At 31.9% G+C, this 17,235-nt stretch overlaps 2 protein-coding genes across 2 annotated transcripts; one reads left to right on the top strand and one right to left on the bottom strand.

Annotated features, from left to right (window-relative positions):
- Positions 1 to 462: 462 nt before the first annotated feature.
- LOC138122956 (ataxin-10) lies at positions 463 to 4,084 on the bottom strand. Its single transcript, XM_069037396.1, has 4 exons — positions 3,844 to 4,084; positions 2,815 to 3,796; positions 2,671 to 2,734; positions 463 to 2,358 (listed from the first exon to the last, which is right to left on the bottom strand). Exons 1-4 carry the CDS (start codon positions 3,999 to 4,001, stop codon positions 2,159 to 2,161), a joined length of 1,404 nt encoding a protein of 467 aa, XP_068893497.1. The 5' UTR covers positions 4,002 to 4,084; the 3' UTR covers positions 463 to 2,158.
- Positions 4,085 to 4,236: 152 nt separating this feature from the next.
- On the top strand, positions 4,237 to 5,540 carry Prosalpha5 (proteasome alpha5 subunit). Its single transcript, XM_069037401.1, has 4 exons — positions 4,237 to 4,397; positions 4,553 to 4,824; positions 4,880 to 5,085; positions 5,139 to 5,540. Exons 2-4 carry the CDS (start codon positions 4,553 to 4,555, stop codon positions 5,387 to 5,389), a joined length of 729 nt encoding a protein of 242 aa, XP_068893502.1. The 5' UTR covers positions 4,237 to 4,397; the 3' UTR covers positions 5,390 to 5,540.
- The last annotated feature ends 11,695 nt before the right edge of the window (positions 5,541 to 17,235 follow it).

Here is a 17,235-nt window from a genome sequence, read left to right as displayed (position 1 = left end):
GTTGCATAAATAACTATTTTAATGCTCAATACAATGTGAACGTGAACGGTGTATAACTATTCGAATATTCGAATAATTCGAATTATTGGAGTATTCGATTATTCGAATAAATATTCAAGTGACTATTCGAATACCAAAATCCAAGAAAGAGTATTTATTTATGGCCTAATAATTACAACAAGTGTGTCCATAATGTTTTTACGATTTTATTTTGAAAGTTTGAATTGTTTCAAATTCAGAAGGTAAATTTTTGAATTTGGGCGTAGACTATTGTAGGTAGTAAATTTTTTTAACAATTGCAGAATTTAGTTTTTGTGGGCCCTAGCTTCAATACATTTTTGGTCTGTTTTGAAAACAGGCTAAATAAAAATAATTGACCTTGAGAAGATCTAATATAAAATATTTATTCATTAGAAAAAAAAAACACAAGAAACAGACAAAGGCAAATAAACAAAACAACACTACGTCTTAAATACATTTTAATTTTTAACATTATTTCAAACCTCTTCTAGTTTTTTTATGAGGTTCTGTAAAATATAATTTTCATTTACAAAGGATGCATTTTTTTGTTTTTGACAAAAAATGATAAAAACTCCTTGGGATTATAAAATGTATGTACGAGTATGTTATGTACGTATCCACTATGTATAGCTTTATGTTAGGTATTGTATAGAGCATGGTAAAGAAAAGAACAAATTCTTAGCAACGTAAAAGTTTCTCAGTATACAGAGCACGTTCGTTAAAAACTTGCTGATTTCCCAAAATCGTATTAATATGACTACATATTCCATTCACCTATCATTTGTTAAAAATGGACCAATAAAAACACAATTTTACACATTTGTTACCATGGTTTGAAAAAATTGGACCGAATATTCCCACTCGTGGAAATTGTATCTGTAATACCACTAATGATCCCAGCGATAATTTTTTACAAATGAATGCAGCCTTGAGAATTGCTTCCAAATAGACTCACGTGTCTTTTTTGTGTTGTTGGAAATATTTTCTTCGATTTCTGCGTTAATTTTTTCTTCCGATTTGCTGCCAAATTGCCAAAGTTGGTTCATGGAATAGTCCTCCGAATACAACTCGTAGTCCAAATTTCGTAGACTATTTTTCAAACTGGTTTTACTCATTTAATTGTGCTTGGGAATCTCACTCGTGCTGACGCACTCGTGGATTCATTCCCAAGCACAATTGATAATTCGTGACCAGTTTGAAAAATAATCGACATAATTTGGACTACTCGTGGTATAGTCCATGTAATACCCCAAGTCAGTAAAATGAAAGCTTATATTTTTAATTATAAAATTCATGTGCATGAAATTATGTTATGCATGATATTCTATAAAACAACAAGATTCAATTAATCAACAGAGATGCGTTTTTTTGCTGTAGTTGTCCGTTTTATCCAAAATTTTTATGTTAGAAAAGGATATTTTACTGACTTGGGGTATTACATGGACTTTATTATAAATGAAAATTGGTACCCAACTATAATAATAACCGACTGCTCCAAGTTCAAATAAAATATTTTCAAAATGGCGACACTTCAAATTTGGATTCTACGTCTACGTTAAATTTTGAGTTTAGAACGTCCTTTTGTCAACACTTATCTGTTTTTTGTTTTGTTCCCTTAAAAATATGATAGGTATATTTTAAATCAGATCTCGTAACTGATATAGTTACCTACTTGAAAAGAATGTATGCCTACAAATAGTAATTTATAATTAACATTTTTTTTAAATTGCATCGAATCATATTAAGGCCCGGTTTATTCACCTTCAAGTAACTTTATTTGAACGGTAATTACCATAGCAGATTCTAAATTATAGTAACTACTGGTCAGATAAATTTACTTGAAGGTGAATAAACCGGGCCTAATTGTTATTAAATAAAAAAAATAAAATCCTCTCTGAGAATATAAAAATCCTTGGTTACCACCTTTTATTAGTTGAAAATTTAAAAAATTGTTTCATGGAAACCCAAAACATTTATGCAACCAAAACCGCACGTAAGTGTTACCAAATGCTACTAATCGTTGCCATATCGAACTAATAGTCAAATTTAACAACTTTAGCAAAACTTTTTCATTATTACTTATTATACTAAATTATTTAAAATAACAATGGAAATAACTGTATTAGTAAAAGTACAACTACTTCTTTTGACTCCTCAATACATCCAGAGGAATAATTTTCAAGGAATTATTATCTTCGCTTTGTAAGGTCAGCCCCATCTCTTCTAAAGTAGTAGAACTAACTGTTCCTTCTTGATGTAATTCAGCAATAATTGCTTGATTTTCCAAGTTATTTTCACATAAATTATGAATTGCCAATATAACCCATTGCATGATAACTAGACATTATAAGGTTAATATTTAATAATATACACTGCGTTTTTTATTTCGTTGAACATACAATAATACAAATACAACAACGTAAAATGGCTATGTTCAGTTCTAAAGTGGACAAGTCAATTCTTTGAGATAGGCAACCAAACTTACAGATGTATTATACGTATGTTCAGTAAAATAAAAAACTCACGATAAATGAGTACATGAAAAACAGTAGTAGCAATAATAGATAAAATATATTAGATTATGCTTATAGTTAGAAAATTATGATATATAAGTATTATTTCTTAAATTACATTTTAAAAAAAGGATACAGGGATTTCGCGCGTCCATGTTGCAACAGTCTAAAATGACTGGAATAAGTTCTGCTTCTCTGGTCTATTGAAATATAAATTAATGTCAAATATTTTTTAAATTATGTAATTAAAAATTTAATATGCAAATGTACATAATCTTACCAAATCTTGCATAAGTTTGTTCTTCCAACATAAATTTCCAATAATCCGAATTAGATCAGCTTTAAAACCGAAAGCTGGATGTTCGTGAAGATTTTTATTGGGCTCTCTAATTTCAGCTAAGCTTTGAATTGGTGAAAAACAATTTTCAGTTTCTTTGCCTAATCGATGTATGTTTATAAGCAAAACACCACTATTAATTAATAAATCTTTATCAGTCTGCAAAATTTTTAAATAGTCTTCATTACTACAAAGTGAAGAAATAACTTGCAACAACTGAGATACTTCATATGGTTCTAAATTTGATTCATTACTTGAAATCGTCTGAAATATAATTTCTCCTGAAGTAACAAATTGACTTGTTAAGGTTTTTAATCCCTTTGTAGATAAATGTAAATTTTGTCCTTTAAGCTGTTTATCTCTAATGATTGCTAACATAGTTGTTCTATTATGCATATTGAATTTTTTGTAGTCATTCCAAAAACTGTCATATGCTATGAATTTTTCAAGTAAGAAGTGGATAAATTCTATCTCATTTTTTAAATCATATAATCCTAATATACAACAGTATATATCGAAATCTAACACTAACTCTTTATGCAAAGAAATGTTATATATTAAGGCTGTTGTTTCATACAGGTTCATCTTGTCTTTTAAAAGAGTACATAATAAGTTAAAAAATATATCAGATACTTTATAAACTGCTGATTGATTTGAAACTATCAAATTAATTAAAAACTGTAAAACAATTTGAAGTATATCAGAAGTTCTTTGACTTTGTAAATGAGTAAATATAATTCTAACATTATCTAAAAAATGTTCATTGTTTATTAAAAATGTTTGAACTTCACTATTTATAGCATAATTTCTTAAACTCCGAAAAAGTTCTTTTAAAATATCATTATGTATTTTACTTATTTGTTCTCCTAGAATTTTTTCTAAGATTTTGAGTAAAATATTGAGAGCATCTGCTGAATATTCATATCTAGAAATATTCAAATAACTAAAAAGTAGGACAACAAAATAACTTACTGAAGAGGCACTCCGTTTTGACTTCTTTGAACCTTAAATATGTTTTTCAGATAATTTGCCAGAGAAATATAATCACGTATTTCTAAATAATTATGGGCGGTTTCAGGAGATATATAAACGGGCTTTGACATGACTTGTTTGATTACTGAAAACAACATGTGTGTGCATTAATTTTCATTGTGCTTTTTTGGGTTAGAAAATTGTTTACTATCTGTTTGATGTTTGACATTTTATTGACAAGCATGTTCGCCAACACTATGTTTAAAGAGTCCTCTCGAGGAAAAAGCATAATTTAAGTAATAAATACATATTTTATTTATAACACATGGCCAAATATTTACAATTAAAATTTTTAAATATAATCAAAATTATTGTTATGTGTCGAATTTATAAAAAAGTTTTTTGTAATTAAAAATATATAGTTAGATAGTAATTTAGTTCTTTAGATTGGTACTTCAGTTTCTTCTTCTTGACTGTTGTCTGTCGTAGTTGCGGCACAAGTTTGCAGTGTCAGTGTATTAATTAAAAAGCTTTTATTTATTAATTTGTGAAAGGTAACATCATTTGAAAGTTATTTTTTCTTTAATTCGTAACGAATAACGCATTTGAACATTTTTATTTATTGTAGAAAATAAGACATAAGTTATTAATATTTTTAGTTGCCTTGTCATTTTGTTGTACATAACCTCACAAAATTCTACACTTTTAGATGTTTCTTACAAGAAGTGAATATGATAGAGGCGTTAATACTTTTTCGCCTGAAGGACGCCTCTTTCAAGTAGAATACGCAATTGAAGCTATTAAGTTAGGTTCAACAGCCATCGGGATATGCACAAGCGAAGGGGTGGTACTTGCTGTAGAAAAACGCATTACTTCACCATTAATGGAACCAACAACTATAGAAAAAATTGTGGAAGTGGATAAACATATTGGTTGTGCTGTCTCTGGATTGATGGCAGATTCAAGAACAATGATAGACAGGTTTGAGAACTTAATTGTGTACCAAGTTTTTTTTCCATTATTTAATTTTTTCTAGAGCCAGAGTAGAATGTCAGAATCATTGGTTTGTTTATAATGAGAACATGAGTGTGGAGTCATGCGCTCAAGCTGTCTCCAACTTGGCAATTCAGTTTGGGGATTCAGATGACGATGGTGCAGCAATGTCAAGACCATTTGGTGTAGCAATTTTGTTTGCCGGGATAGATGAGAAAGGCCCACAGTTGTATCATATGGATCCATCTGGTTTGTTGTTGAGCTACATCAGACAACAAAAGTTACAATAAACATGCTTGTAGGAACCTTTGTACAGTTTGATGCAAAAGCAATTGGGTCTGGTTCTGAAGGGGCTCAACAAAGCTTACAAGAAGTTTATCATCGCAGTATGACTTTAAGCGAAGCAACTACATCAGCTCTCACAATCTTGAAACAAGTAATGGAGGAAAAGTTAAATTCCTCAAATGTTGAAGTAATGACTATGACTCCATCAAAATTGTTTCACATGTTTACTAAAGAACAAGTGGAGGAGGTAATTTCAAAGTTATCTTAATTTATACAGATTATTCTTATGTTTTGAAGTTTACTTATTTTGATAACTGTTTACCAATTGCAAAATATACATTTGTTTCTTTTTACATAACACACTTATTTGATATCATTAATTTAGTCGACTGGAAAAATAAACAAATAAGAATAAAATAGTTATGTTTATGATTGTCACCTGTATCCTGATTTTTTCTTGTCAACCCACATAATTACTGATAGTTGCTACAAGTGTTTAAATTGCCGTAACTATTTTTATTTTATCATCAAGTGGCATGTACAAAGTTATTAAAAGGTGCTACCCACATCTGATTTTTATCAATTACTTTTTACACTGTCTTTATTTCGAAGATAGCTTGTTGGTAGTTTTAATGAATCAACTAATAAGTAGGTATTGCAAGTATATTGAAATAAAATAATTCAAGTAGTTGCACCAGTCACTAGTTATAAAAAAACTCGTGTCAGTAACAAATAATTACGGTGAAATTTGAATTTTGTATAAAAAAGAAGTTAATGGCAATGAGAACAATTGAATTTAAATTTTAAACGAAACATTTTGATGAAATTTAATAATATTTAATAATTAATTGACAGCATAATAAATCTATCATATGTCGGACTTTCAACAGAAAGGTGACGCAATTGTAAAACAGTACATTTCTCATAAAACATTAATTTATTTTTAAATACTTGATTTTTTTGTAAGGAAATCTAGTAGGTATATTTTTTATTGTGTTATTTTATATTTTATGGGAGAGAAATCATCCCTGTGTATCATGTCAAGAAAAAACTAATAAAATGGAATTTTCTGATTTTGTGTTTTTTTACCATTTTTCTGTTGAAGGTGTGACATGTTTAGTTATTTCTAGAAATTAACTGTTAATATTTGGACCTCATGATAATCAATGATATGAAACAAATCAAGATTTAAACAAAACTGACCTTATTGCAATTAATTTGTTTGATGTAAATTAATGCAAATTATTTTTGCTGGGTTTTTCAGTTTTAAAAATTTTGTTGGTGAAATAAACGTTTCCAAAGTAGTGAAACAATATTTTATTGCCTTTTATTCAGTACTGACTAACAAACCCTATTGTACTATGGCGGACAATAAATTTAGGCCGGCCTGTCATTGCCTTGACATCAAAATGTGAAGCTGGCATTATGTTCAACTAACCCCATTTTCGATTTTTGTCATTCTTGTCATCGTGACAGGGATAATCAAAATTAAAATTGGCAAAAGAAGCGTGCACCAGAGAGAAGTGCTACTACAAATCAGTAATGCTAGTGCGTCATGATCTGAAAGTTACGAAAAGGGCGAAGGAAACGCCAAACAGCTTGATAAACATTCAGTTTGACAAACTGACACATCAGTCATAATGACAATAAATGGTCGCTTGCATTAACTTTTTTGAAATGTCAGAAATTTGCCGGCCTAAGTTTATTGTCCGCCATAGTACATTAAACTATGTATTTTTAAGAGTTCACAATTTTAACTTCATGTCAAATTGAATATTTTAAATTTATAAATATAGCATAAACCAGTTTGGTTTAATCCAAAAATTTTATCCTTTTTTTTTAGAATTTCAGTAATTCATTGAAACTTGAAACATAGGTATTTTAGAATAGCAACTTTTATAAAGTAAGTATCTTTCGGTTCTGTGTTCGGTAATTACAGTAATACATTTCTATTATAACTAGGTTATGTATCTACATAGTTTCCGACTTATTCATAAACGAAATTTTTAACTATTTTTGTATCTGTTACACAGTCAAAACAGTTTTTCCAGTTGGCCATGTTACCACACAATTATTTGCTAATCATGGAAGGAACGTTTACCGTCTTGTAGAGATGGTTTTTGTCGAATTTATGATTTAAAAAGATACCTGAAATTTTATTTTTATTTTCAAACTTTTTAGGAACCTCATAGTTTATTTCGTTTAAAACTTTAATGACATTTTGTAATACTGAATACTTCCTTATATTTTTATTGAATTTGCCTTCTTCTAGTACAAGTTAGCGTGAAAAGTGAATGTAAAATGATGTGAATAAGTGAATACACACTGTTCAGACAATTGACACTACTATTGACAATTCACATCACATTAGACTTACGTTTGAATAGAGCGGCAAAAATTTCATAACATGGGCATGGTTTGCTTCGACTACAATCATTTATGAAGAATGACGACCGTATATGCCAACAACTCTAAACGCAATGTTTTTACACTTAGAAATATGAATTCATGTTTATCGGTCGTTCTTTTTATTATTGCTAAGAGTAGCGTTAATGATTTGTCACAACTGAATATATAAAATTAAGGCCTGGTTGTATAGAGCTTAGTTAATATCGTGTCAGCTAACACCGCGTCAAGTCGGAAATCCGCCCATTTGATTGGCCGATTCAAATAAAATGTTAAATATCCTCCAATCAGATCGCTTGACATTATGTTAACTTTAACAACGACTTGACATCGCTTTATGCAACCGGGCCTTTTTAGAGTATTTAAGATGTTTTGACAAACCAGAAATAAAAATAAGTACAGTTGCGGAATTAAAATTTCGGACACTATTTTTCTGTCACTTCAACAAAATCTCTGTAAAGCACCTTCTACTGTCATCATGACTGACATTCAAAAATTAAACTTTTCTGTGTCAGTCACCCAATCAATTTTGAATTTTGAGATTTCAGTTAGTTGCACTGACTAATTAAATCATCGCTTTGATATGTTACCCGTTATTAAGCCAAAATGACAATTTTTGAATGCCAAAAAGACAAAAACATGACAAGAGTAAAAAATAAGGTTATTAACGTAAAGGTTGTTTTAGAGTTTATATCATGACATTGACAATAGTGCCCGAAATTTTAATTCCGCAACTGTACATACTTAACACTTTTTAAGAAACTAAAAAGGTTTCACGTAATTCCAAATTTAATACTCAAAGGGCCAGTTTATAGAAACATAATTAAATATTTAATTGAAATTAAATTTTGCGCGATTAACCCATGAATCCGAAATTTCGATTGGTTCAAGTTGATCACGTGTTCAGTTAATCTCGCATTTGATTGGGTACGATTAATTTAATTTCGCTTCTGTAAACTGGCCCCTAGATTGTCGTTAGCATTAATGAGAGATAACTTTCTATTAAAAAATTACATTTATCGCTATATTTATATGTATAGTGTTTTGCATTGTTGGGAGAAGTGACTTTTGTTTTGTAAAAAGTTATTAAAGTTAAATTCAAATTTTTAGGATTCCAAAGGGAAACCGGATAAAGTAATGTCGAATATTCGTTTAATAATGATCATGTATTGTAATTTCAGGTACTCGTGAATGAACAGCTTGTCGATCAGCTACCGGCAAGTCAGAAAATTTCTGCATATTAAAGATATCTCGTTTATTTATTCTTGCAGTTAGCAGTGTAATCCTATAATTTTTGGTAAATATAATTTGGTAATTTGTATGTTGCTAATAAACACGTAATTATTTTAACATAAGTAGTATGTATGATTATCACGACATTTTGTATGTTTCTTGTATATCAGCGAATTCCAGAGAACGTGCTGACCTGCGGGCAAGCAGGATTGCTCACAGCTGCTTGACAGGGGCAGACAAAAAACGACATAATTAAACTAAAAAAGACGACTTCTTCAAATTATGCATTGAAAGCGAGAGTGTTTTTAGCGAGCTCGGAACACTTTCACTGATATGAATTTGAGAATGTGTGGGAGACATTTACGATTCAGTTGCGTAAGTGTTAATCATTTCCGGTAGGAGTTGTGATCCGGGCGTAGATGGTTCAACGATAGTTGTTTATCCAAAAGACGATTAAAGTGTTATGGATTAGTGAGGAGCGGAACTCGTGAGGTGGAACAGCCTCCTCGCGTAGTTGTACATCTCCGGGGCGCTTCGCTTTAGTATAGCGGCGCCTGGTCTCGCCTGATAGAGGTCTCTTGGGACTCGCTTTGTGCCGCTAAATCACTCATTAAAGCGCTCACCCCTCCTGTGTCCCCAATCTCGCCGACCGCGATCCGCTACCGTCAGACTGTCATAAGTTTCCTATCCAATTTCTGAGACGCTTTCGTGCCTCTTCCGCGAAAAACCACCCCGGCCCACCTTTCCCTCACTATCCAATGGCAAGCAGGGGCACTGTATACATTTTTCATAATTATAAACGCCAAAACAATACTTTCTTTGGTGTTGTATTGCTAGAGCTGTTGTTGTTGTTTGTTGGAGTTTCGGCAAAATTCTTCTTCATCATAATTGAAGCTTCGCCGCACAGTTGCAAAAAAAAAAACGGAAAACGAAAATTTTCCTAATGTAAATTTGATTTTGTCCATTTGTCAATTAACTGTCTACTTGACAATACCCATCGAATAATTTTAAAAAATGTCTTGTACAGTTGGCTTCAAAAAAAAACGGGAAATGAAATTTAACCTAATGTGAATTGGAAATTTAATTTGTCGGTTTATGTCAATTTGTGCCTGTTTGACAGTAGTATTTCTGACACATAAGTGCAGTTTTTTAACCTAAATTCTAAAAGGCCGTTTCAAACTATAGTCTGTTTTTTAATCAAAAAACCACGACCTGTTGATTTAGGTTTGCAAATATAAAATTTTACTAAATATAGGGAATTTAATGATATCAATTAGCCATACCAGTCAACGTCTGTCATTTTTAATGTCCTTGAAAGCACGCAAACTCGCAGCTAAAATTTGAACGTGTTATTAAAAATGCCTCGCAAAGTTAACACATTTATTAGACTCTCAAATTAGTTGTTATTAGTTGTTATTAACTTTATTAACATGCTGCGCTACTAATATCTGTAATAACCTCAATTTTTATATGAGATTTTTCACCCTAGGTTAAAAGTGTAAAATGTTGTCAGCTCTGTTTTGGGTGTAAATTGCGGTGTTGTGGTTCTTTGATTAAAAAATAAACTATATAAAAGTTTAATAAAATCTGACAGAACTTTTTCTGACAGTTCCCGTTTTTTTTTTGAAGCCAACCGTAAGAAGCTTTGACACTTTGAAAAAAATTGTAAAATGTGTAAGTTTTATTCTGACAGTTTCCGGTTTTTTTTGCAACCAACTGTACATTTTCAGAAGTTTTTGTTACAAATTCGTATTTTTTCTGCCCAAAATGGTGCGTGAACATACTCGTAGCACTTTTGTCGGCGTGTCGCGGCACTGATGTCTTTTGTTAAGAATATATGTATTTTTTTTAAGGCTATTGCAAAAGAAAGCAATTACCTATGTAAGTACGTAGGTATCTTTTGAAACAATGCATTGACTTAAATCGGCTTTACACTTATTATTATTATTATTATGCACTATATTACTCGTTTCCGATTCCATGTTCACTATGAATCAACCAAATGTGGATGAAATTTTCGTGTTCATGAAGGAATATTTGCCATGTATAGCGAACACATACATTGTTCTGCCTAGAGTCGGTCAACTACCACACATTAAAAAAGCGGATAATAACCATGGCGGTCAGCACATTCGTTAACGTAGGTACATGTGCGGTAGTATACAGTGCCGTGTTTGTTTTCATTTAAATGATTTTTTATTATACCTGAATCATAATCCCTGTTTTTGACACTAAAATGCCTGCGAAAAAGGGCCTCTAAAACACTAAAGCTTTAAGGGTTGCTTAGGTAATAACAAATTCATCTACATTTTGAACAATGATAAATAGACATTTATAAACTCTGTCCACTCATAGATTGCTTGACATAAATGTTACTAAAAGTGTTCGCTCTACGCTACAACAAATAGATTCGGCGCGAAATTTAAAAAATGGAAAGAGCAGGTTTACACGTGATGTTTTATTATTATTCTGCATGTTTGCATTTAGGAAAGACGAAAGAAAACTTCAGTATAGTAGGAGTAATATATTGGGTTTTATTAATACAGGGTATTTCACGAGTGATAATGTGCCCGACGGAATTAAAAATGTAAGGCACAATTCATTTTCTAATTTCCGAAAAAAGCTGGCTACTGAAATTAAAATATCCAGCTTTTTTCGGAAATGACTAAACACAAACAAAAGATTTATTTAATGCATGAACAAAAATTACCTCTGAATCATTTTCGATGTTTGTAATGTCACTTAAAGTGTTCATTCTGATAGATTCTTGAGGCACGCACTCACTTCACAAATTCAAAAAAATCAACAAAAATCGCAACGGAACAGATCAAAACAGCAGCACGATCAAAACTAATAACTTTTAAAACCAGAGGAACGCAAAACATAGCACTAAAGATGAAAAATCGCAAATCTAAATGCTTAAACCACTTGACAGCACTGACAGTTTAAAATTTGAAATGTCTTATTATTTATTTTTCGCGTGGGTTTTATAAGAACCAATGAGAATCAGTGGCGCGAATGTTTCAAGGTATTACCAACACAATCTACGATACTTTAATAATATTTTAATGTTATGGTTTGGGGATTTTGTTATCTAAGGATATTTAAAAAAGTGCAATCTATCAGTGGACGGAGTCTACACAATTTATGATAGCAACGAAACAACAACAATTGACCATTTCTATATCAACGATTAATGACACAGATTACTTCGCAAAAGGTATTTCAATTTACTTTTTTTTGTTATGATTTTCAGATTGTAGTGCAGGTATAATAAAAAATAGCGTATGATACACGTTTATAAGGGCCTTTAAAGCACTTGCGACGTTAAAAGCACTCCGCTGCGCGTCGTGCTCTTAAACTCGTTGCGCGTGCTTTAAAGGCTTCCTTATAAACTTGTATCATAATATACTATATCGTTCGTGTACTCATATGCACTGCGTTTTTTATTTCGCTGAACACACAATGTAAAGTGGCTATGTTTAGTTCTAAAATGGACAAGTCAATTCATTTGAAATAGGCAACCAAACTTACAGCTCCATGTATCCTATGTTTGAAAGATATTTATAAATACAAGTAAAACTCAATTTTTAATTTTTTCATTTTTATCGAATACTTTAAAGTACGCTAAACTTTAGCGTTCTTTACGGCTAAACATGTATGCATGACTCGACGTCTTCTCTCTCTAATGATATTTTAAACAAGTCCTTCAGCGATGTTTGTTCACGAATAACAAATATAATTACGTGAAGATGGGGTATTATTTAGTAAATAACTATACATGAACAATTGTGAAAATTAACGAATATTCGTCGACACATCATGTATCGGGCTGGGTTTAACTACATAGATATCAGTAGGTACAGCTGCGGAATTATAATTTCGGGCAGTATTGCCAATGTTATAATTTATAAAATAAACTCTAAAACAACCTTTACGTTAATAACCTCATTTTTTACTCTTGTCATGTTTTTGTCTTTTTAGCGTTAAAAAATTTTGATTTGTGGGCATAATAACGGGTGGGCAACATATTAAAGCGATGATTTAATTACACTCAGTGCAATTAACTCAAAATTCAAAATTGACTGCGTCACTGACACAGTAAAATTTAATTTTTGAATGTCAGTCATGATGACAGTAAAAGGTGGTTTACAGAGATTTTGTTGAAGTGACAGAAAAATACTGCCCGAAATTTTAATTCCGCAACTGTAGCTACTAATATGTTTTTCTGGGTTTGGATTAAAAGTCGACTAAAGTAACGTAACTAACATTTGAAATCCAGGGAAAACGAGAGCTAACAAATTGTTTTTACTACTCCTATTGGATAACAGGATTCATTACCTACCCATGTCCCGTTGAATAATAATTAGAAAACTCGCTGCAAATATCATAGCAACTAGTTTATTCTATTCGCGGATATTACGCCACTCGCCTGGGGCTCGTCGTACAAAATCATCCTCACGAGTAATAGCCGTCACTATCCGCTCATTGAATAATATGGTATTTTTGCACTCGCGTAAGTCTTAAGTTGTTGATTTCAAACATCGCCAATGTGCTACAGAACAACAAAACTAAATTTAAAGAAAATAATTTTTGAAAATTTCTGCAGCCTCTGGTGGATCATCCTCCGTTCACCCTCAGTTATTGCACTTTTGATAATTTTGATATGTTGCTACGGGGAAATTAATGATATCTGTTCAAATTTTCCTCAAAAACTAAAAGAATTAGTTTTATTGGATCTTTCAGGTAAAGTTCTCCAAGAAAATTTCATAAATTATATCTTATTCTTAGCAAAAAGACGGTATAACATTTAATAATGTTTTAATATAAACAAGGTTTGGCATTACTACTTAAAAATATATGAATTGAAATGTTGTATTTCGTGTCCACCTCTTTCTCAACAAATATTTAAGTATTTCGGTTGCGTTTGCGTACATTATGCTTAGGTGTACGATTTGACTAAAAATTTGTTATTCTATCCAAAGAATTTTTTTAGAGGATTTTCAGAAAATCGACCAATTCTTAAAGGCAAACCACTAATTAAATTTCAACTCTGTTTTCTTATTTTTACTTAAATCTTTGCACGTTAAGAACCATAAGTTATGAACCACCCTCGTAAGTATTAAGTTGCTTTTCTTAACTATCTATTATTGTAAGAATTTTTGGACTAAATCTGCATGTGTTAATTTTTTTACAATATTAATTGTTCCTAGAAAGATGTGACCATAATATTGTACCATCAGATTTAAGTCTGTTTTTTCTTTGTCTTTTTGTTTGAAGAACTATCCCACCTCCACCCGGCGGCACGGCAATTTTGCCGGAGTACATACACTATTACGGATATTACTATCAAGTAATAGTGCAGTGCCTATCAACATAATTACCGGCGTCTTGCCTCCGCATTTTGACTTTGTTGTGTATTATGTTCTGTGTCAATGTTAAGGAACTTCCTCACGATGTGACATGAGTATAATAATATACCTTTTTGAATTTCAACTACCAATGTGTTATCTAAATCCAGAAATTTTAAATTTTTAAAAAGAGATTGCGGTACTATTCCCGTTGCTGAAATTACAAGTGGTAAAATCGAAATTTTTTCTAAACACCAAAGATTTCTCATAGCAACGGACAGCTCTAAATATTTATTAATTTTTGTGTTATATGTCTGTGTTATATTATGTGAATTTGGAACAGCTATATCTAAAAGATATGCTTGCTTTTGTTGTTTATTTAAAATTATAATGTCTGGTCTGTTATGCTTAATATGAATGTCAGTTAAAATTGTTCTATCAAAATATAACTTGTAACTGTCATTTTCCAAACAACTTTCTGGTGTATAACTATAATGTGGTTGTGTATTCTTTAATAAATTGAATTTAACAGCTAAATTCATGTGTATAATTTTAGCGAATATATCGTGTCGTTATTAAGCTTATCGATAAACTATAGCATTTTCATTAGCGACGTTTTCATGATTCGGCGATACTTTTTAATTAGTAACAAAATGGGAATTCCACCGTCATTCAGACGTAAAACAAATGGCCCCGCAAAACAAAAGCGTGCTGGTATAAAACTGAAGTTGATAACGGCCTGGACGCTTAGCGGGGTTAAAAATAAACGGCGGCCGCTTTTCAATTAATGCTCAAAAATGGAAAATCCTCCTAAACCATGCACCATTTCACTGAAACCAGAATCAAACTGTCACATGTACAATCGCTCAAACATTTTGTCGGGTTTCCGTTTTGGAAGTTTACCCAAGACTAGACTGATCATTTAGCTTGAATGAATTTCAATTTACGCGATGTTCTGATAAGAACTGGCGAGAAGTGGCGGCTATGCGCGGTGCTCTCTGCGGGGAAGCTCTATGGCGAAAGCTTGACGTCAAACCGGCAATTACCAAACAGAAATTCCGATATCTATCAACAGACGCCTCGGAATAGGCGTTTTTATGTTCTGTTCCTGCAGATTCTTCACCTCAGTGGCGTAAATAGGCGGATAGATGCCCAGGGCGAAATTACTCTTACGCGACCCTTAATAACATTTTTCAGTTTAAAAAAAGTTATTTTATACACAAGCAAATGCTTCTGGAAGTTATCTCCGTAAGACATATTTATGTAAATTTTCTGCCTACGATTTCGTTTGGTGCTTTATGTTTTATGTATGCTACAGGGATTCAGTTTCTTTAAAAGTGGCCCAATCATTTCCTCTGGTCCCGATGTTGTATTAATTTAAAATTTTGCCCTTCGAAACGTATTCCAAAGATAAAAGCCTGTATTTTGCAAACTGTTACACCGAGGGACATGACATTCAACACTTTACAAAGAGATAAAAACGTTAATCTATTGGGGCGATAGTTCCAAATCGTTGTTGACAAGGAGGCGTTTAGGGTCGCGTGCAAGGGATTGCCTCCACTGATGCAGTGACAATAAACGCTTGACTTGGCTTGGTACAAGTGGCCGCTATCTTCGGTGGACAGGGCACCATGGGACACTTTCGCTTATACCCACAATTCGTAATGTAATTCGCTCAAATGAACACCGGGAATCAAGCTGCTTACAATCACGAGTTCGATTTCACATTCTGATAACTCCTGAAACAGTTTATTTATTAGTTTTTTCTGCGGTAATGGCACATTGAATTTATACGGTTCAGCGTTCTCGTTCCTGGTAGACGTTTTCGAAAAATGTACACCTTGAGGTATTATTTCACAAATCCAGTTTTTAGGGTGGCAGATTGACTGATAGAATCTCCGAACTATATTTAACGTAATTGGGCCATGCCGCGTAAAAAAAAAACTCGTTCTGGACTTGCACGACTTGTAATACCTATAACCCCTGTAATTTTATTTGTGATGGTCTTCAGTGCTGAATATTCAAGTAGCTAAAGTTTTGCGACTAAGTGGCTCTTGCAGGTATTTTGCAGCTTCAAAAAAAGTTATAAATTACTTTGTGAATATTAAGGTAATACGCACTGAGGCTTCATGAATGAAATTATAGCTCACTCTTTTCACAAGCCCGTATCTTATTACCCCTCACTGAAGCTGTAAATCACTGTGGTTATTTAAAGGAATCCTCTTTTTAGATTTATTTGTTAATACGTAGAAATTATCTACTCATGTTTTTCTTACTTTTTATTGAAATTTGCGCAAATAAATTTTGCAAATTGCACTTATCTCTGATTATGAATGTGTGCAGGTGCTTCAATACTTTTTTAAAGGATTTAGGCACTTGATAAGGGTCATTTCCTGTGCAAGAATCTGTTTATTAACATATTATTTTACAGTCTTGATTTCAAAGCTGTAAAAGTCAAACAGTTGTGTATAAATATTTTTAAATTTTTAAACTTTTTAAAAATCCATGTTCATTTTTTTTTTAATTTTTATATTTCTACGTGTGTCAATAGTTGTCATTATGGGCTGTGGAGGAGATAGAAATAAATTAATTTATTAATAATGGACACTAGTCTGGGATGACTTTATTACAGTGAACATTTAAAAATCTTTAGCGTAATTATAGCACCTTTTTATGTGATTTTATTTATTGAAGGTACTGATCATTAAACCTTGAATTATCAATTTCCATTTATTTATTGAATTTGACACATATTACTCCATTACTGTATCAGCATAAGCAGCCTGGGTGCATAAGATGGACAATTTCTCATTGATTCAACAACATTACCAGTGTTACCAGTTACCAGTGGGCGAAGGTTTCTCTTTCGTTCATCGTTTTTCGCTCACTGTCTTTCGCTCACTGGTTTTCATTCACACATAACTGAAATTCGATTTTATGAAAAGAATTTGTATATTGAAAATACATAATAACTAATACTAACTATAACAATTCATCATTTTATATAATTCGTCACAACGACATCCACCTAATATGTCGCCCATCATTAATACAACTTTCTCACACTCTTGATTCTCCGTTTCCAGTAAAAACTTGCAAATATCGTTTCTTGAAAAAGTTCCAG

Source organism: Tenebrio molitor, chromosome 2 (assembly GCF_963966145.1).
Source record: "Tenebrio molitor chromosome 2, icTenMoli1.1, whole genome shotgun sequence".
NCBI lineage: Eukaryota > Metazoa > Arthropoda > Insecta > Coleoptera > Tenebrionidae > Tenebrio > Tenebrio molitor.
Note: the sequence above shows the minus strand (reverse complement) of the source record. Positions and strands in the feature narration are given on the sequence as shown.

Bases quoted from the DNA above. Each gene is read 5' to 3' on its own strand.
- LOC138122956 (XM_069037396.1), bottom strand. From the start codon at position 4,001: ATGTTGTTTTCAGTAATCAAACAAGTCATGTCAAAGCCCGTTTATATA. The intron at 3,797-3,843 runs GTAAGTTATTTT...GAATATTTCTAG, and splicing joins CAAAACGGAGTGCCTCTTCA to ATATGAATATTCAGCAGATG. The intron at 2,735-2,814 runs GTAAGATTATGT...ATATTTCAATAG, and splicing joins ACAAACTTATGCAAGATTTG to ACCAGAGAAGCAGAACTTAT.
- Prosalpha5 (XM_069037401.1), top strand. From the start codon at position 4,553: ATGTTTCTTACAAGAAGTGAATATGATAGAGGCGTTAATACTTTTTCG. The intron at 4,825-4,879 runs GTTTGAGAACTT...AATTTTTTCTAG, and splicing joins TCAAGAACAATGATAGACAG to AGCCAGAGTAGAATGTCAGA. The intron at 5,086-5,138 runs GTTTGTTGTTGA...ACATGCTTGTAG, and splicing joins GTATCATATGGATCCATCTG to GAACCTTTGTACAGTTTGAT.